The following is a 19,865-nucleotide window of genomic DNA, read 5'->3' as shown; positions in this document are numbered from 1 at the left end:
GTGCAATAGCCAGCCTGTTATTGGCCATTTCAAATTGCAATAGCAGGCTGGCTATTTCACCCGACCACTGCTTGCTGTGCCCACCTCACAGCATAGAGGAGAGAGCTAGGGGATCCAACCAACTGATCGATAATGAGAATAGTTGACAACTATTCTCATTATCAATTATTATCGATTAGTTGGTTGTAGTCCTACAGAACCTTCACGTACATAAGCAGTACATCTCTGCAGTACAGACCCTTTTTTCTAAGTTTTATCTCTTTAAATACCCTGCAAGTACAGAAAAATACACATTCATCTGACAAATGCACTCAACTGCTAAGTCCTGTTTTGGGCTGACAACACATATCTTATTGTAGGCTGAGTGGTGTCAGCCCTGCCCAGTGTGCTATACTAGACTACTACATCCCTCCCATTGTCTAAAGGTGCCCACACACCTTGCGATAATCGCGGGAAATTCTGCAATCATACGATTATCGCAAGGTGTGTGGAAGACCTCTGCTTTTGTAAGGTTGCACGACTTTTATCTTAGGAACATGTTCGAAAACCAGCCGAACATCGTAGGATTTTCGGCTGGTTTGTGGCATGGCAAAACAAACGACAAACGCACTCAACAATTTGTTACCAGTTGTACAGTAAGGTGCACACGAAATGGGCTTTGAACAGTAGAACAGTAGAAAGGCATCATGGCACACTCACAAACTAGCATGTAAAACAACTTGTCTCACCACTAAGGACAATGACAGAGGTTTGGATACACGTCTTCTACTGGTTTGTGGCATGTTCGCAAGATAAAAGCCGCACGGGCCGGTGTGCGCAAGCTCACACTGCCCGTTTAACATTGCGGTCATCGGAAGCGGGCTTCAGCGGGGCGGGCTTGCGATCATCGCAGGTACGATCTGCCTGTCCAAGATGGGCAGATCGTACGTTTTTTTAATTACCTTACAACCATCGCAAGACAAAAGTCTTGCGATGGTTATAAGGTGTGTGCCCAGCATTACTCTTGACAGTACTTGACTTGCAGCTTAGGGTAATAACAAGGAGGGCTAAACAGACTCTTTTATATAAAGTAGGAAGAGAGCATGGGTCAGCTCTGGATTTCTGACAAGATCATCAGGTTTTGTACTTTTTAGACAGATATAACAAATGATTTTGATGGCATATTTACTGTAACAGACTAGAAGGGAGCAAATTTGAGAATTTTATTGCTAGGGTTTACATACACTTTAATCAGCCTAATGCTGGGCACACACCTTACAACCATCGCAAGAGTTTTGTCTTGCGATGGTTGTAAGGTAATTTAAAAAAACGTACGATCTGCCCAGATCGTACTTGCGATGACCGCAAGCCCGCCCAGCTGAGGGGCGGGCTTTCCCGATGACCGCAATGCCGAACGGCAGTGTGCGCTTGCGCACACCGGCCCGTGTGGCTTTTATCTTGTGAACATGCCACAAACCAGCCGAAATCCTTCCACATGGGAAGTCCGGTAAGGAGTGCTACAGGTCCTTGGACATTTGTACTTAGAGTAGCAGAGGTCGCACGCCTTCCGATAATCGAACGATCGCGGGATTTCCAGCGATTATCGCAAAGTGTGTGGGCACCTTAAAGGAGATTGTGCAATCAGATTGTAATATGTGGGGTGATCTGTAGAGAACCCCGATCCATTACTTCTCTGGCAGCCCTCACGACACCCAGCAGTTTTAACATTATGAAATCCATGGGGGCTAAATGTTAAATGACTATGTACATCGTGGTGAATAGCTGTGGATCACATGACCAGTGTGACAAGGCACGGTGTTGATCGCTGGATTCTCCTACGGTACTATCAGGATATAGACGCAGCTGGATGACGACGCATAAGAACGTGTAAGTTCCACGTAGCCAGGCTGAATGAATGGAAGGCGGGGTGGTTGCCGAGTGGGCGTGATCTTATCATCCAGGACTCGCTCTGGGAAGGGTCATCTTGTTCTTATAATATATGCTTAGCCCCCCCCACTGGAATAAAGCCTGCCAATCCGCGTTGTGTCTCCTCGGGAAGTGCAAAGACCGCGCTGATCAGAGAAGTCAGCGGGCAGAGGGTTAGAGCTGACATACGGGTGAGCCAGAAGTCCAGACACAGGTAAGAGGTGGCACTGCACCTAGTTACACCGTATACAGGGCTCACAGTCTAACAACTTCTAGGTACTAGAGGGCAGGGTGATGAAAGAGACTATAGTTATCGCAGTCTGATTGGATTCAAGTGACTACAGGGAGCTGATTGATGCAGAAGGCAACTTCCATTGATTGGTCCCATAGGTTACATGTGAGCCCAGAAAGTGTCATTCCAGGACACACAGATGGCTTTACACTGCAGCACATAGGACATGGGGGAAACCCTCTTTGAGCCAGGGCACACAGCAGATATGCACAGCATTCCTGAGATGAAGAGCTGACACTCTAGATGTTTGATACACCTGTGAGCACACAAGTAGACATTAGTAAGTATCATTTCTAGGGTTGTCCCTAACGTTGGATGCTGGACACTAAAGCTCACCACACACGTTACAAGCTGATTGGCTGATCTCTTGTAAAGTGTCACTAAACTCGGGAGCTAAATCCTAAAAATGTATTCAAGTAACTATTAACAAAAATGTATCTTATTTGTGTATCACTCGGCTGTAGATCCTCAAATCATCTCTGAATTGGTGCTGTCATTCTATCTGGGGTGTGACTACTTTTGTTCCCTATGCTCCCTGCCTGTGTTGTAAAGTAGTCACCGCTCCAAACTCACTCATGTGATGGACTACAATCTCAATACAAATTAGTAAACTAAACATGAGTTTTACTCGCCTGAACCTCAGTGACGGTGCTCCCTCCAGCCTCTCTCCTCCTCTGCTGCAGTGAGGGAATGTATCTCTGCATCCTCACGTCCTATACACTGTGTATAGAACGGTATGACTCAAGAAACCTTAGTTAGCTGGTGGGGGGTGCAAGGCTGGCAGGGACGGTCTAAGAGCAAGCTGGCTCAGCATTTTGTGTGAGTATAACTTTTTTTCTATTTTAGCACCTTGACCAAAACGAGCACTTAATCCTTGTAGTCTGGGGGTAGCCGCACTGTGGGGGTTAATAGGTTTTGCCAGAGTTCTTTTTTTTTTTTTTTTTAAAAAGCAAGTACCTGAGTTGTTTCTCCAATCAGCCTTTCTGTTTTTCCTTTCCCTTATCTTTTACACCTTCCCCAAAAATCCCAATGAATTGATTAATATTGCATGCACGTAATAGTAACCTAAAGGTGCCAACGTGTCAACTGTCTGTGGCTGATTCAGCATTTGCAGGAGGGAGGTTTCCAGGTAAACTGATCTATTAGTGGCACACACTCCACCCTGTGAACTTTGAGATAATGGTTCATGATGGATAATAGAAAATGTCAATGGGCGAGTCCATACTGTGACGGTATTTGTTAATGACGTCTGTCTTCCACCTTTGTAACCTATATAACCTTATCTAAACTAGTGATGTCGGCGTGTTGTAGGGGTATTGTATGACTAATAGGACAATTCACAATCAGTCTACAAATCTACATGTTATCTGCTCACCTAATTCACTATCACTTAAGACTTGTTTTCTTCTGTGAAAGGAATAAAGATCACCAGCCCTCAAAGATAATCTTAAATAAAATTCATTTATTGAAGAAATGCATCGCATGTATCAAACAGCCAACGTTTTGGGGCCAGGCAGGGTCACTTCATCAGGGCAACATAGTAAGCCAGTATAGTAGTGAGCCATATAGTATACTATGTCGCCCTGATGAAGGGCCCCAAAACGTTGGCTGTTTGATACATGTGACGCATTTCTTCAATAAATGAACACAAGGATTTAAGATTATCCTTTGAGTGATGGTTATCTTCATTCCTATCAAGTTTGATCCGCACGGTGCCATCTGTGATTATCACTTCAAGCACCACTTGAATTACTTTGGGTCCTGATCGCTGTAAGGAGTGCAGGGGATACACTGTGATACCACATTCATTTCTGTTGTGTCTCGCCGCACACAAACTAAATCCGCTTCTTATTAGAAAGTAAAAGACAGATTCACAAAGCAGTTCAAACACTAAGGCTGGGCACACACCTTATAACCATCGCAAGACCTTTGTCTTGCGATGGTTGTAAGGTAATTAAAAAAAACGTACCATCTGCCCATCTTGGACAGGCAGATCGTAGTTGAGATAATCGCAAGCCCGCCCCCCCTGAGGGGTGGGCCTCCGATGACCGCAATGCTGAACGGGCAGTGTGCACTTGCGGCATTTATCTTAGGAACATGCCACACACCCGCCGACAATCGTACGATTCTCATCGGGTTTTCTAACATGTTCCTAAGATAAAAGTCGTGCGACCATACAGTAAAAATGGTCGCACGCCTTCCACACACCTTACGATAATCGTACGATCGTGAGATTTCCCGCGATTATCATACGAATATCGCAAGGTGTGTGGGCACATTTGAAACCTATTAGGAAACTGGAGCTGGAGTAAGACCAACATAGAGCCAGTGTAATTACATCGCCACTTACTGCCTTTAATATTGGAATAACATAAATATTGAACATTTGACAGACAAATATTTTATTAATGAGATATATATATATATTTGAGAATTCATTTTTATTGATATTGTACATTTTGTTTTTATAAATAATTTTTACTTTTATTAGAATTAATTAAATTTCTCCTGACAATCGAAATTATAAACCAATCTTTAAAAGGACTATTTTACTAGTGGACATTGTAATTTTTATTTTTGACCAGTTGCACCAGTTCTGTCAGTTTCCGACAGATTCACAGCGGTGTCTGTACCATTTGCAACAGGGTTGGCAAACTCCAGCCCTCCAGCTGTGGTGAAACTACAAATCCCATGTTGCATCCTCCTCTGGGAGACATGTCTGTGAGAATCTAGCAATGCCTCATGGGACTGGTAGTTTCACAACAGCTGGAGGGCTGGAGTTTGCCAACCCCTGTTGTACATGAATCTGGGGCTATTTACTCCATTTTTTGTAGATACAGGAAACTGTTTTGTACCAACCTAGCATCAGTCTTTGTGAATTCCTCTGTTTTTAAACTGCTAGGATCTATTTTTTTTTGGTTATTTGTATATACTGTATCGTGTGATACCAATAATCAGTTTATGTTAAATAAAAACTCTGGGCAATCAAAAACGTAACCCTTGCAGTTGGGCTCCCCTTACAGTGCAATGGTTAAGTTCTTGTTTTGGTCTAGGGTGTAACATAAACAAGAAATACTCACCTGATTCTTGGTCCTGCAGCAGTAAGCACTCAGCACCCCCCACTTTGGCTGTGGTATGTCTCTCTGCGTCCTCACGTATACAGGTGAAACTCGAATAATTAGAATATCGTGCAAAGTTAATTTATTTCACTAATGCAACTTAAAAGGTGAAACTAATATATGAGATAGACTCATTACATGCAACGCAAGATAGTTCAAGCCGTGATTTGTCATCATTGTGGTGATTATGGCTTACAGCTCATGAAAACCCCAAGAACCCCAAATCCACAACCTCAAAAAAGTAGATTATTACATGCAATCAATAAAACAAGGATTGTACATAGAACAATATCGGACCTCTGAAAAGTATAAGCATGCATATGTACTCAGTACTTGGTTTGGGCCCCTTTTGCAGAACTTACTGCAATTACTTTTGCACGATATTCTAATTATTCGAGTTTCACCTGTAATACAAGTCGATGGACTTGTATTACACTGGATGACGCAAGCAGGGCTTAGACCACCGGAGCCCAGCAGACAACAGGCTGTGGGGACTGGTCTAGCAGCCAGGCTGGGCCAAGGTTCGGGTAAGCCTATCTTTTGTGTTTTTAATTATACACCGAAATGAGAACTTAACCCTTGCAGTGCAGGGGTAGCCCAGAATTCTTCTCTAACAAGTTCACATTGTTCCCTTCCAGCTAACAACCAACATAACAGGAATATGCACTCTTCACCTATCCTGTACAGCAGGGCTGGCTAAATCTTAGGAGCCAGGTCGCCAATACTCCTTAAAAAAAATTACAGCTGGCGCCCAATGTTTAACCTTTTCTCTAGTTGTCAATGGAGCAGCCTCCTAAACTAAATCTCACTGCATCCTGGATTGTGTGTATTCAAAGTATCAACCTACAAAAAAAAAAAAAAAAAAATAATTCCTGCTGTCTGAATTCCATGAATTTGTCCACCCATGGTGTAAAGGATAAGTGTACTTAAAAATTAGGATTGCACCCCCCACCATCTGTCAGGCATCTCTTTAATACGTCTTCATTTTGTTAATATTCTGGAAGCATTGGATTTATGGCTAGATGTAATGCGTAGGTAATTCATTTGAGAAGTAACATAGCCAGGGGTCTACGTGCTGTTTTAGAAAGCCAAGTTTTTTTTCCCCCTCCATGTGGCATGATTTTCATTCGGCCTACCATCTCCGTAAAAGTAACTTCCAGGAACACTACGTCTTTGTGCATTTTATGGCTGTGCAGGACCCAAGGGCTAGATTCATGTTTTTAATTAAAGTTCTACTGGCAGCATCTTTAGTCAGTTGTATCATTCAATGAGTTTCTCCTTTCTAAACATTTTCTATTCCCTATTTTTCTCTCTTGTGTGTCTAGACAGGTAGTCCAATGGCTGGGAAGGTGTTGGTGACTGGAGGTGCTGGCTATATAGGTAGCCACTGTGTCCTAGAACTTCTTGAAGCTGGATATGAACCAGTAGTCATTGATAATTTCCACAATGCTATTCGAGGTATGCCAAACAATTTTTTGATTTTGTTATATATTAACTTTGTTATATTTTTATGGGTTCTTCATAATTTTTATTTGTGAAGACGTTTCTATCAGGAGGAGATCTGTACATCCTAATTAATGTTAATATTGATTATAGAATGTTGTGCAGACCTAGATATGCACTATATTACCAAAAGTATTGGGACCTCTGCCTTTACACGCATATGAACACTAATGGCACCCCAGTCTGAGTCCGTAGGGTTCAATATTGAGTTGGCCCAACCTTTGCAGCTATAAAAGCCTCAACTCTTCTGGGAAGGCTTCCACAAGGTTTAGGAGTGTGTCTATGGGAATGTTTGACCATTCTTCCAGAAGCGCATTTGTGAGATCAGGTACTGATGTTGGACGAGAAGGCCTGGCTCGCAGTCTCCTCTCTAATTCATCCCAAAGGTGTTCTATTGGGTTGAGGTCAGGACTCTGTGCAGGCCAGTCAAGTTCCTCCACCCCAAACTTGCTCATCCATGTCTTTATGGACCATGCTTTGTGTACCGGTGCGCAGTCATGTTGGAACAGGAAGGGGCCATCCCCAAACTGTTCCCACAAAGTTGGGAACATGAAATTGTCCAAAATGTCTTGGTATGCTGACGCCTTAAGAGTTCCCTTCACTGGAATTAAGGGGCCAAGCCCAACCCCTGAAAAACAACCCCACACCATAATCCCCCCTCCACCAAACTTTACACTTGGCACAGTGCAGTCAGGTAAGTACCGTTCTCCTGGCAACCGCCAAACCCATCCATCGGATTGCCTGAGAGAGAAGTGTGATTCGTCACTCCAGAGAGCAGGTCTCCACTCCTCTAGAGTCCAGTGACTGTGTGCTTTACACCACTGCTTCTGACGCTTTGCATTGCACTTGGTGATGTAAGGCTTGGATGCAGATGCTCGGCCATGGAAACCCATTCCATGAAGCTCTCTATGCACTGTTGTGCCAATCTGAAGGCCACATGAAGTTTGGAGGTCTGTAGCTATTGACTCTGCAGACAGTTGGCGACTTCTGTGCGCTTCAGCATGCTCTGACCCGGCTCTGTCATTTTACGTGGCCTACCACTTTGTGGCTGAGTTGCTGTTGTTCCCAGTTGCTTCCACTTTGTTATAATACCACTAACAGCTGACCATGGAATATTTAGTAGCAAGGAAATTTCACGGAACACCTGAATCCAATGATTTGGAGGGGTGTCCCAATACTTTTGGAAATAGAGTGTATATGTGCTACAGCAGTTTTTCATTTAATATTGGAGCTAGCTCAGAAGTTGTAACAAGGCTGTCATAAATGACCATCTGGAGTAATCAGTCTCTTGTCTCTGCAAGGGGTCAATGGGCTACCTGAAAGTCTGCAAAGAGTACAAGAAATTGTAGGCAAGAAGATTGAGTTTGAAGAAGTGGATTTGCTAGACCGGGCTGCCCTGAACAGTGTGTTTGACAAGGTACTGATTTTAATCTTATTCTTTTATTCTTATTCTTACATTTGCAGATGTAAACCCTAAATAAAAAAAGACATTTTGCTTGCCGACGTACTGCCTATCTGAAATAGTTACCATACTTCTTTCAAAAATCCTGTTTGCTGTGAATCTCCTGCAACGTCTTTTGACCACTTCCTGTCTACATGCACTCGATCTAGTGTTTTTTGTTTTTTTTTATTTATTTCATTTTTGATAACAGTTTATTGTCCTGCCTGCTTTAACATTTAGAAAAAGAAACCTAGGATTTTGCTTCCTGTGTTTTGTTTCCCCCACCCCCCTTAATTCCTTGTGGTCCATGATGCCAGAGAAAGTTGTGAGCACAATATAGCCAAACTGACGTGAAGGCAGGAGGTTGTTCTGCCACTTCTCCAGATCTTTCAGCTGCACATCAAATCTGGGGCTGTTGACACCATCCTGTATTTCCACTTTCGCAGCCAAATTGGGATAACGCCTTTTTCATGTTTACCTGTTCCCATTCACATGGCATACGTTAAAAATACAAAATGCCGTTTCAATAGCTTTTATTTGGGTTAGGGTTTTAAGGGTTAAACATTTTTCTTATTTCTTTTGAAATGTTAGGAGGGGCTGTGAGGGGTGAGGAGGCTTGTCCTTTCAGAGGTGGCTGGACCTAATGTATGTTAATGAAGCTTATCAGATCAACACAATCCTCAAATTTCAGTCCCAAGACTTTCCATTGGGACAGACCACTGTGAAAGGACTAAGAAAAACCTGGACTCAGCCATCTTGCCTAATTTAATAAAACGTCTTAACAGGTAAAAGACTTTTTTTAAAGTTTGTTATTTTTCAGTACGTTATGTGGAAAGGAACACATAACGAACGTATGGAGGGGTTTTCTCAAATTTGACTGCAAAAGTAGGAATACACTTTAAGTCTCCCCGTGGAACCGCACAATCACTTTTGAGCATAGCCTGATGAGAACCTGGCGCTTGCCACGTTTCTCTACATTGTTGATGCTTTTAAGTGCATCGGCAAGCACATTCATGCGGACCATGGTGCCGGGTCTGTAGTATGGTGGAAAATCTAGTGCTGAATGCACATCGTTGTCCTTGACCAGCTTCCTGATAGTGACAGTAGTGGACCATGCCTGTGCAACTTGTAGTCGCCAGCAGGGGATCATGTGACGGAGTGGCAATGTGTTGCTCCATAACAGGAAGTCCCTGAACAAGGGACTTCATTGTAAGATCACCAGCTATTTTAATAAAAGCAGCAGATTTTATAAAGATTGAAAACAACTTTTTTAATAACAATAAAATGTTATGTGATTTGTTATTTATTATTATTATTATTATTATTATTATTATTATTATTATTATTATTATTATTATTACATAGATTTGGGAAGGGATAGACCCCCATGTCAGTTTTTTTTTTTTTACTGCTGTTTGTGTTCCCCTGGGAAAATTCACTGTTTTTACTGGAGGACATTGTCGCCAGGACTGGAAGTGATGGAAAAATCCAAAATCTTGAGTTGTCACCGGAGGAGACGCCTTCCATTGAGAGCAATGTTACTATAAAGGACATCAGGGCTGGGCAGAATCCCAGGAGTCAGGCAGCCAATGTTCCTCTAAAAAAAATACAGCTGGCGTCTAAGGTCTTTAGTTGTTTTCAATGGAGCTGGCTCCTAAAAGATATCCTGCTGACTTCTGGATTGGACAGTCTGGCTACTGAATTTCATATTAATGTCTCCGCCCCTGCTTTAAATAAACATTGTCATGAAATTAAACGGGGCTGGACAAATCCCAGGAACCAGGTCTCCTAAAAACAAAAGGACAACTGGCACCTAATTTTTGAGGTTTTCTTTAGTTGTCAATGGATCCGACTCCTAAAATCCTGCTGGCTCCTGGATTGGACAGACTGGCTGCAGAATTCCAATTAATTTGTCCACCCCTGAATTAAGATAACAAAAACTGCTGCAGGTATGTCCAGGCACCTTCAGGTACCTATAATATATACCCGCAGCAGTTTTTTTTTTTCATTTTTATGTCGGAATCTATTTAACATAAGAAAAATGTTCCTTTCATGAGTAGTAGGTGTTTCTTTATGAACCATGTAGAGGAATGTACTTCTCATTGTTAATGTAATGTACTTTTGTCCTCTCTCCAGCACAAGTTCTCTGCTGTAATCCACTTTGCGGGTCTGAAAGCAGTTGGGGAGTCTGTGGAGAAGCCATTGATGTATTATAAGGTGAACCTTACTGGCACAATCCAGCTCTTGGAGGTGAGTGTTTTTCTGCGGTAAGTGTCCATTAGGGTAGGATAGTCTGTGATTCAAATGCTGTACATCAGACATTTTCATGTCAGACACACAACTGAACATAGTTTGTTTCAACTTTGTTCCAAAATCGAATTCAAGATTTACACTGTTATTATCCAGTCTTACTGATTTTAGTAATTTAGAATATTGGCTCATCGTTTATATCAGAGTGAAACCACAAACACTCCTAGTATTAAAGTGTCAGTCCACCCTAAAATCCTAGTTCAATTCTTGGTAGGACTTAGTTAATCAGGCTGACAGTTTCTGATATCTCTTGTTGAGTCTATTGGTGAGGTTCTGAGTCTGCACACCTACCGTGGCCATTTGGAATTATTTATTTAAAGTGACATTAAAGGCAAAAAAATGTTTTCCCTCCCCCCCCAATGTAAATGTTAGCACTTCTTAAATGATGTCTCTTTTTCCGATCTTCCTCTTCTTTCCCCATGTTTTCATGTGTCCCTCCAGCGGTGTGACGTCACTCCGATCCAGCGCTGACTGCTCTGTCTCTCCGATCCAGCGGTGTCTGCAGGCGTGTGCACGCGTCCATAGACTTACCTTGCGTCTCTGCTCGTCTCCCGGCCGAGAATCGTAACTGCGCATGCGCTCGCCCCAAGATCCTTTGCGGCCGTACGAGCAGTTCCTGATTCTCGGCGCGGGAACGAGCGGCGATAACTAGATAAGTTTAAAAGGATTTTAAGCGGGGTTTTTTTTTTTTTTACACTTCTTGCCTCTATCTACTGCTTGCTAGCAGTAGATATAGGCAAAAAAAACGGAGGGTTTAGAACCCCTTTAATATTATTGAGTATAGCAGGAAGTGTTTGAAATACAGAGGTAGGTGAGAAATTAGCTATAAGCTATAGCAAGGAGATCTTGTTGGAATATCCAAGACCTCTAAGAAGCCAGGGTCTGACTTAAGCCATCATGCTTCATTTCATATATCAGCACAAAGGTACATGGCACGTCCTGCAAACTGATAAATATGTAAGTTCTTCGGGGACAATAGGTCATTAACATTTTTGTCTTCTACTTCCAGATTATGAACTCTCATGGTGTAAAGAAAATAGTGTTCAGCAGCTCTGCCACTGTCTATGGAGATCCCACGTACCTTCCTATAGATGAAAAACACCCAGCTGGTGGATGCACAAATCCATATGGAAAAACAAAATATTTCATTGAGGAGATGATCATGGATCAGTGCAAAGCTGATGAGGTGAGCGATAAACCTTTTAAAGGGAATCTGTTCTAAGAACATACACTGCCTGACTAAAAAAAAGGTCACACTCTATTAATTAGTTGCACCACCTTTTAATTATGGCACACATTCACTGTAGCATTGTTTCGATAAGCTTATGCAATGTCACAACATTTATTTCCATCCAGAGTTGCATTAATTTTTCAGCAAGATCTTGTAGTGATGATGGGATGTCGGACCACTACTTAAAGTCTGCTCCAGCACATCCCAAAGATTCTCAATGAGGTTAAGGTCTGGTGACCTGTGGTGGCCAATCCATGTATGAAAATGATGTCTCATGCTCCCTGAACCACTCTCACAATTTGAGCCAAGTGAATCCTGGCATTTTCTTCTTGGAATATGCCCATGCCATCAGGGAAGAAAAAATCAATTGATGGAAAAACCTGATCATTTAGTATATTCAGGTAGGCAGCTGACCTCATTTTTTGGGAACATATTAATCACTCCAGTAAGTATCCAATGGAAGGCTCTTGCCTACATGCTTAGCTAAATCCAGGGGGTGACCTTCCTTTTTTATTTTTGGTCAGGCAGTGTGTATATAGCTCATCGTTGCTAAACTCCCAGTTTGAAATGTTGATCCAAAGGCTTTCGTGTGTTCTAAATATATCATTAAAGTTGGCTTTAGTATGCAAATTGTGGAATTGTTTGGTTCATTTTACACTGGGTGCTCAGACATTATCTATTATGTTATCTTTTGTCTTCTAGGAATGGAGTGCTATTCTCTTGAGGTATTTTAACCCCATTGGATCCCACAAATCTGGTCGCATTGGAGAAGATCCTCAGGGAATTCCAAATAATCTGATGCCGTACGTCTCACAGGTTTGCAAACTATGGAAATATATATACAGTATTTATGTTGAACTATAAATTGCCAGCCAGCCTATGTCCCTCCTGATCTCAGCAACAACTGTGTACAACAAACTAATCAATCTGATGTGTTCAATAAGCCAATTAGTCTGACATATGAAAAGTCCATGATTTCAGATGTTTTCATACAATTATAAAGTTAAACTACAATTATAAATATCAGTTATATGTTACTGAACTCTTCACACAAAATGTTGTAGGAAATATCACACTATTCATATTTCAATGTTTGTAGTTGAAAATTATTAGATTTTATAGTCCGCAAGAAAGCAGGAGAAAAAACAGGCCTAACGCACGTTTTCTGTACTTTTCAGGTTGCTGTTGGAAGACGTGAACACTTAAATGTCTTTGGAAATGACTACAACACACCAGACGGGACAGGTAAGCACTATGGGTTAGATTACATACTGTATATTTCAGTTAGTGAAAGAACAAGCGATCTAAATCTTAACTGGATGACGTGTAGTTTACTAAAGCACAGTGAATCATAATATCCTTTTTAATCATTTAAAAATGTCACCACATCACTAGATTATATATATATATAATATATATATATATTAGTTAAAATGCAGTACATCATTTGAGTGTCTTCTAAAACCTAGAATGTTATTTTCCTAATATTCTGCATTTTGGACATCCGTTTTCAGGTGTTCGGGATTACATTCACATAGTAGATCTGGCTAAGGGTCACATTGCTGCTCTCGGGAAACTACAGACCAGTGGTAGCTGTAAGGTCAGTCCATTTTATTCAAGTCACCTTTCCTATACCAGTTTAGAAAACTTTTCACCCAGCAAGAGTTTTGTGGGTGAACTATGGCTGAAATGCAGATTGCACACAGAGCATTCATTTTATGGTGTAAATGACTTCTATACATAACAATGGAGATTCTTTTGTGGGTTACCTGAGCTCAGTCCCGGACCACACTCGGGTAACCCTTTGACTGCCAAAAGCAACATACAAAAGTCCAAAAAAACAGGGTATTCAATAGTAATTGCATACTGCTTGTAAACCAGCCTCCCAGTGTCACCCTACTGTATGCTATTTAGTAAAGTAGAAATGAAGCCTAAACTTTTTTTTTTTTTTTAAAGTTTTGGAGTAAATAAGGGTTATAACTCCTGTCAGCTGTTATGTTTTTTGCCATCTGTGTTTCATTGGAGAGATTTACCTTCACTTTCTTCCCGATAGCCACAACAGGAAGTGAGAGGAAATTACTCCAAAATTAGGGAAATCACTGGTGGTTAGCAGGGTTGCCTGAACAAGTGTCCTGACAGGTGTTCTAATCCATCTCCACTCTATCCAGAACTAAAATATGGCTTCAGTTGCACATTATGTAGACAGGCTCAAATGCACGCAAGGTATATTAGTTACTGGTTCGCCAAAAGACTGAAACGGGCAAAAATCATGAAATCTTTGTGCATTAACATGCCTTTTTAAAGAATGTATTCATGTCTAAACGACAAAGCATCCTTTAAATTCAAAAGCTACATAGAGGTATTTACTAAATATTGTTAATGAGGTTATGGACTTTATACTGGGATCCCAAGAAGATAAAAGTGGATTTTATGCTGATGACACCTTGCTGATTTTGGCTGACAGCCTCTCTCTCCACTGTCATGTCTACCATTTAGGATCTTTGCCCATTACTTTAGTTTATTGATTATTTGGAATGATTCCACTCTCACCCATAGATCCAGAGCTGTAACCTCTGGTGGACTCTATATCCTATATGCAGACTTTTTGGTTTCTTAGATATTTGGAGATGTACATCTCGAAGTATATTGATGAATACCTTTTCTCTCAATCTTGCTCCTCTATTACAAACGTTTAGCAGTAAATGTACTGTATGGTGTAAACTCCCACTATCAGGTGTAGAAAGAGTCCAGCTTCTCAAAAAGATCCTTCTGAATTATTATTTTTTTTAAATGTATCTGTGTACTCCAAGACCTTATTTGGAAAAAGAGGGGCCCTAGAATTAACTTAATGACCCCACAGTTCCCAAAGGGTACAGGGCTAGGGGGACTGCTCCTAATTCCTGGATCTACTTTCATGCCTCCCTGCTACAACATCTGTCTGGAAGGAGGACAACTGCTGCTCTTCCTATTACATCAGCTGGAAACTAACATTTTGTTAAAGCATATGCCAGCTGCCCCACCCTGTACTTTCTGGAATGGGTTTGGAATGCCGTAAACAATCCTGGTATCAGGCATCTATCTATACTCCCCTATGGCAAGATGAATCCCTCATAGAGCTGTCTAACTTGATATGTTCCCGCAATGGCAACAAGCTGTTGCGAATACAGTAGCACTTCTGTATGAAGATGGTATCCTTAAAACTTTTCAGCATCGGTGTGCAGAGGTTGACATTGAAAACAAATCATATCAGTATTTACATCATACCTTGCAAGTTAAGCCCATAAGGTTTGATTCCACCCTGATGTATGACACCTTGGCGCAAGCAACCAATACTAGTGGCCTGATCTTGTATCTATATTCATAGCTACTTGCTAAATATCTGACTAAATTCCTCCCACAGAGAAAACATAAGTGGGAACGAGATCAATGGGATAACATCCGCTTAGTATGGTCCCCAAGGTTTTTCCTCCGATAGTTCCGAGAGGTTACATCCTCTCGTTTTAAAAGCTGACATATATTGACTGGGGCTGGCTGGTAAAATTCAAAACGTAGTCTCTATGCCTTGAAAAGGTCGATCATCTTTTGGGGCCCTTGCCCGATGGCTATTTCACGTGTGGAGACCACCCCTTGCATGTCCTTATCCTAAATAGTGGAATAAAGTGTCAGAGAGACTCTGTAGCCATTGTAGAGTGGACTGCTGTTTACGGCATATGTGTACAAGAGCTGAGAATGCTAATAGCAGAGCCTTAACCTCTTGCCGTCCGCCCGTAGTTAAATGTCAGTTAAAGTACCGCAGCGCTGAATACTGAAAAATGGCCTGGATGGGAAGGGGGTTTAACACCGCGGATGTCAACTGGTTAATGAGCATTTGCATGCCCATATAATGCATATACCTTATGTTGTTTATTCCTTGCAGGTATATAATCTGGGCACTGGAGTAGGATACTCTGTACTGCAGATGGTGACAGCGATGGAAAAAGCATCAGGCAAAAAGGTGTGTGTGTGTGTGTGTGTGTGTGTGTGTGGTGTGTGTGTGTGTTTGTGTATTAAGAAATGACACCGTGTATACGTCTGTCTAAGGTTCCTTATAAAATTGCACCAAGACGGGACGGGGACATTGCAACGTGCTACGCAGATCCAAACCTAGCTAAAGAAGAACTTGGCTGGAAGGCAGAATTTGGCTTGGACAGAATGTGTAAGTAAAAGAAAAATAGCCCCTGCAAATGAAAATAAAATGCAGTGTTATTGATATTGGATAATAGGACTTTCTGTGGTGAGATTTTGGAAATGAATGCCTAATTGGGAATGTGACTTACTTTTTTTGTATTTGTTTGTTTTTCTACTTGGGCAAGCATTTTATTTAGCTGCTAATCCAATGACTGGTAAATGTCAGAGCACTTGCAGAGATGAAATAAGGCAAAAGGGTAAATCAGTTGCTCTTGAGTCGGAGGAAACTAATCTCCGTTGATTTTAGCACATTATGGAATTGGGCAAATGTTTACTGAAAGCCAGAACTGATGACAGGTCTGATGTTCTTGTGTATTTCTGTGCCCAGCTTCAGATTTTCCCTCAAGCAAGAAACTGGTGCAAGTTAGACCTTGACAACTATTTACATGGTACATTGACTAGACTGTCTCTAACTTGAATTCATGCCCTGTCAAGTGTGACAGTTGCTCCATAAACTCGTCGAACAAACTTCCACCAGCTCAACTTGTGCTAGATAAAGTTATAAATTCAACACTGCTCTGAAACTGAATGCCTGTAAATGTTCTTATTTACCCAGGGTGTGGTATATCTAGTAATGGTTACTCATAATGCGCTGGATAGACATTACAGAACAAGTCCAGTTTACTATGAGGAACTACCAGATCTGTAACTGAATGCTTATCTTTGAAGCGCTAAAAATGCTCCTTTTCTCTTTACAGGTGAAGATTTGTGGCGGTGGCAGTCCTTAAATCCAACTGGGTTCAGCACTAGTTCCTGAGAAGCCATTTTTGATTCCTCTATTATTTTTACTTGCTTTCATTAGACTTATTTATAATCTGGACAAGAGTCCTGCATAGTACTAACTAACTTGTAGACTGTCAAACCAAGTCTCAGAATCCTGATATTGAAGAGCCACACTGTAAATTTAGACATCCAGGCATATATTTATCCCCTGAAACACATTGGGTCTGTGACACATTCTTTAATCTCATTTTGGAATAAATGTATATCTAGTGGTTTACATTTCCAGTGTGGCACTTCAATGTAAGATTCTGACTGTTACAAACCAAGGAAACCGTGGAAATCCTTATGGCGTGGAGAAGTTGCCAGCCCGTATTCCAGATACCCAGTCAAAATACCATTATAACCCTTATAATAAAAAGGATAACCCTGAGGGTCCTAGTGCTTCCATTCCATTCCTGCCAAACCAAATCTCAGGACCTCATGCAGTACTAAGGCCATTGCTCAATAACATCATTCCTACCTCACATGCATGTCATTTAACAAAGGTTGTATAGAAAAAAAAATATTTGGACATTTTGTACATGATGAACATTTTTATATTTATGGAAACAATTATAAAAAGGGACCACATGTGTTCTAACAATTGTAACTAGAAAATCCAAATCTGCTATCAATATTCCTAATGCTAACTGGATCGGGGTAAAAAAAATAATGTATAATTTTTTTGTTTCAGCAAATAAATAAATATTTCACAATATGTCACTGCCTTTTAAATGTGTCTCCAAAATGCAGTTTGAGATTTGCATACAGGCTTAAATGGGTTGTACAGGCAAACATGAAAACTACTGTCTTCCAGTCCTATCACAAGCAGATGGTACATGCAAATGTCTTTCTAAGCCTAGATACTTTTTCCATACTGTCTACATTTTCATAATAGAACAAAATGTCTAGAAACAATAATCTAAAAATCTCTATTACCCTTTCAAAAATCAGGTCAGTTAAGCTAAGTGTACAGAACTATTTAAGCATTGGCCAAGCCTTACCTGTACTCCCATCCTGGCTGAGCAAAGCCATAGCAGCCCTCCCTCCCACTTCTTTTAGAATTCATTGGTAGCATGCGGAGCCATGTAAATAGCTACTCTTTCAGATTTGTGAAGAAAGGTAGACCTACATATGTCTTACAAAAGCCTCTACTGTACTTTTTTTTTTTTCCTCTAATAAAAATCCACTTGAGCAAATATACAGTTTTCTATGGGGCAGTTACATATGTTGCAATTATTTTAGCTAATGTTCTAGCTGATGAGTACCTGCTTCTGCACTGTAGACACAAAGTAATATCCTTTAATCTGGGGGAGCTCTGCCTGCTATTATCAATGTCCAGATATTGTACCTCTTTCTCTACATTCTCTTTAGCACCCTTGATCAGAAAAAGGATCGCTGTATTAAACCTGGACAGAGCTAGATGTTGCTAATAGCAGTGATCCATCAGCTGCAAAGGGAATGAAACTCAGGTCACATTTGGGGGGCCATGAAGGTTAAATTCAAGCATATATCCACCCGAGAAGTCACAGGCCTGCATTTTGGGCATTTATTAGTACACGTGTGAGTTTACAAGAGTACCGGCATACAGCTGTCGTCCAGACATTGATGTCTAACAGTGGCTGTATGCAGCATCTGTGGCTTCCTGATCAGGGAAATACGCCTGAATTGTATGGGTATGGCACGCATATGCCTATATGCATGAGGCCTTACTGTCAATGTTGCAAGAAAGTGAAACCTTTTAGGCTGCATTCAGGGCCGTCTTTAATATTAAGTGGACCCTGGGCAAGATTTTGCTGATGGGCCCCCACAACCCGCCCACCACTTCCTGACCCAGGCCCCCCGTATCCATCTACATCACCTTCCCCCGAAACTAAAAAATAAAAACAATATATGTATGTGTGTGTATAGCAGGGATCCCAACCTGAAAGAAGCAATTTCAGGGAGGTGCCCTCTGCCCACCCCCCCAAGAGAGAGAGCACCCCCCTGAAATGATGGCAGATAGCAGAGGAAGCAATAGCAGAGGAAGCAATAGCTTCTTTGCTATCTGCAGGGTTTTTTTTAGTTTTTTTTTTTTTAGTATTCTGACAGCTGCTGCCGTCAAAATAAAATAAAAAAGCACAGGAATGAATAGTTGGATTCCTATTGGCTATTTCAATTTGCAATATCCAATAGCAAGCTGGCTATTGCACCCGCCCTCTACTTCTGTCAATCACTAGAAGAGGACCTGATGGAGAACTTCAGGTCCCCCTGATTGACGGCAGCAGTGGGCGGGTGCAATAGCTAGTTTTCTATTTGCTAATGCAAGTGAAATAGCTAATGGGAATCTAGCTGTGCATTCCTATGCTGTTTTTTTCCCCGTTTTTTTTGTTTTTTTTTCTGACTGACAGCGGCCGGCGGCTTCGATGTCAGAAAAAAAACAACAAAAAACCAGAGCAGGGAAAGGTTTTACTCTGCTCGATTGAGCAGAGTTAACCTTTTCGGGAGAAGTCTTCTTCTCCCAGGCGGCAGGGAGCCGTTATCTAATAGCGGGAGACTCCCGGAGCGTCTGGGAGAGTTGGGATGTCTGGTATAGACTCAGGACTCTGCACCACAATAAACTCAGGACTCTGCAATGCAATGGAGTCTACAATTCAGATTTTTGATCCATAAGTCTATATTATATGTAGAATGCATATGTTGAAAATGCAATGCACCATGCAGCAAGTGTTCGGGTGCATGCAATATAAATGCAATATGGATTTTACTAATTTAACCACATACTGGTACATTTATTCTGAACTATTTTTTAAATCATACAATACGATTTAAATTAATCTTATTGTATAATTTATAAGGTAGTACAGAACAAATGTAGCACCTCATGGTTACATCAGTAAAATCGGTAGTGCATTTACATTGCATGCCCCCGAACACTTGTTGCATTTTTAACAAATGCCTCTGTGTCTATTATATGTAGAATGCATGTGTTGCAAATGCAGTACACCCTGCAGCAAGTGTGCGGGGTCATGTAATGTAAAAGCAATAACGATTTTACTAATATAACCATGTATTGGTACCAGGGGCATAACTAGA

The 19,865-nt window shown here is 41.3% G+C and overlaps 1 protein-coding gene across 1 annotated transcript; it reads left to right on the top strand.

Moving 5' to 3' along the window:
* Positions 1–6,642: 6,642 nt before the first annotated feature.
* GALE (UDP-galactose-4-epimerase) lies at positions 6,643–16,903 on the top strand. The gene is made up of 10 exons (XM_018564511.1): positions 6,643–6,774; positions 8,121–8,236; positions 10,397–10,510; positions 11,580–11,756; positions 12,504–12,617; positions 12,980–13,046; positions 13,316–13,401; positions 15,718–15,795; positions 15,882–15,996; positions 16,727–16,903. Exons 1-10 carry the CDS (start codon positions 6,654–6,656, stop codon positions 16,783–16,785), a joined length of 1,047 nt encoding a protein of 348 aa, XP_018420013.1. The 5' UTR covers positions 6,643–6,653; the 3' UTR covers positions 16,786–16,903.
* Positions 16,904–19,865: the final 2,962 nt, after the last annotated feature.

The sequence above is a fragment of the Nanorana parkeri genome, unplaced genomic scaffold (genome assembly GCF_000935625.1).
Source record: "Nanorana parkeri isolate BGI_ZX_2015 unplaced genomic scaffold, ASM93562v1 scaffold757, whole genome shotgun sequence".
NCBI classification, from domain to species: domain Eukaryota; kingdom Metazoa; phylum Chordata; class Amphibia; order Anura; family Dicroglossidae; genus Nanorana; species Nanorana parkeri.
The sequence above is the reverse complement of the archived record's forward strand: the minus strand, read 5'-3'. Positions and strand labels throughout refer to the sequence as shown.

What these genes read in the sequence shown, in the direction of transcription:
- GALE (XM_018564511.1), top strand. Translation starts at nt 6,654, where the DNA reads ATGGCTGGGAAGGTGTTGGTGACTGGAGGTGCTGGCTATATAGGTAGC. An exon ending in GCACAATCCAGCTCTTGGAG is followed by an intron (nt 10,511 to 11,579) that starts GTGAGTGTTTTT and finishes TTCTACTTCCAG; the next exon opens with ATTATGAACTCTCATGGTGT. An exon ending in ATTTGGCTTGGACAGAATGT is followed by an intron (nt 15,997 to 16,726) that starts GTAAGTAAAAGA and finishes TTCTCTTTACAG; the next exon opens with GTGAAGATTTGTGGCGGTGG.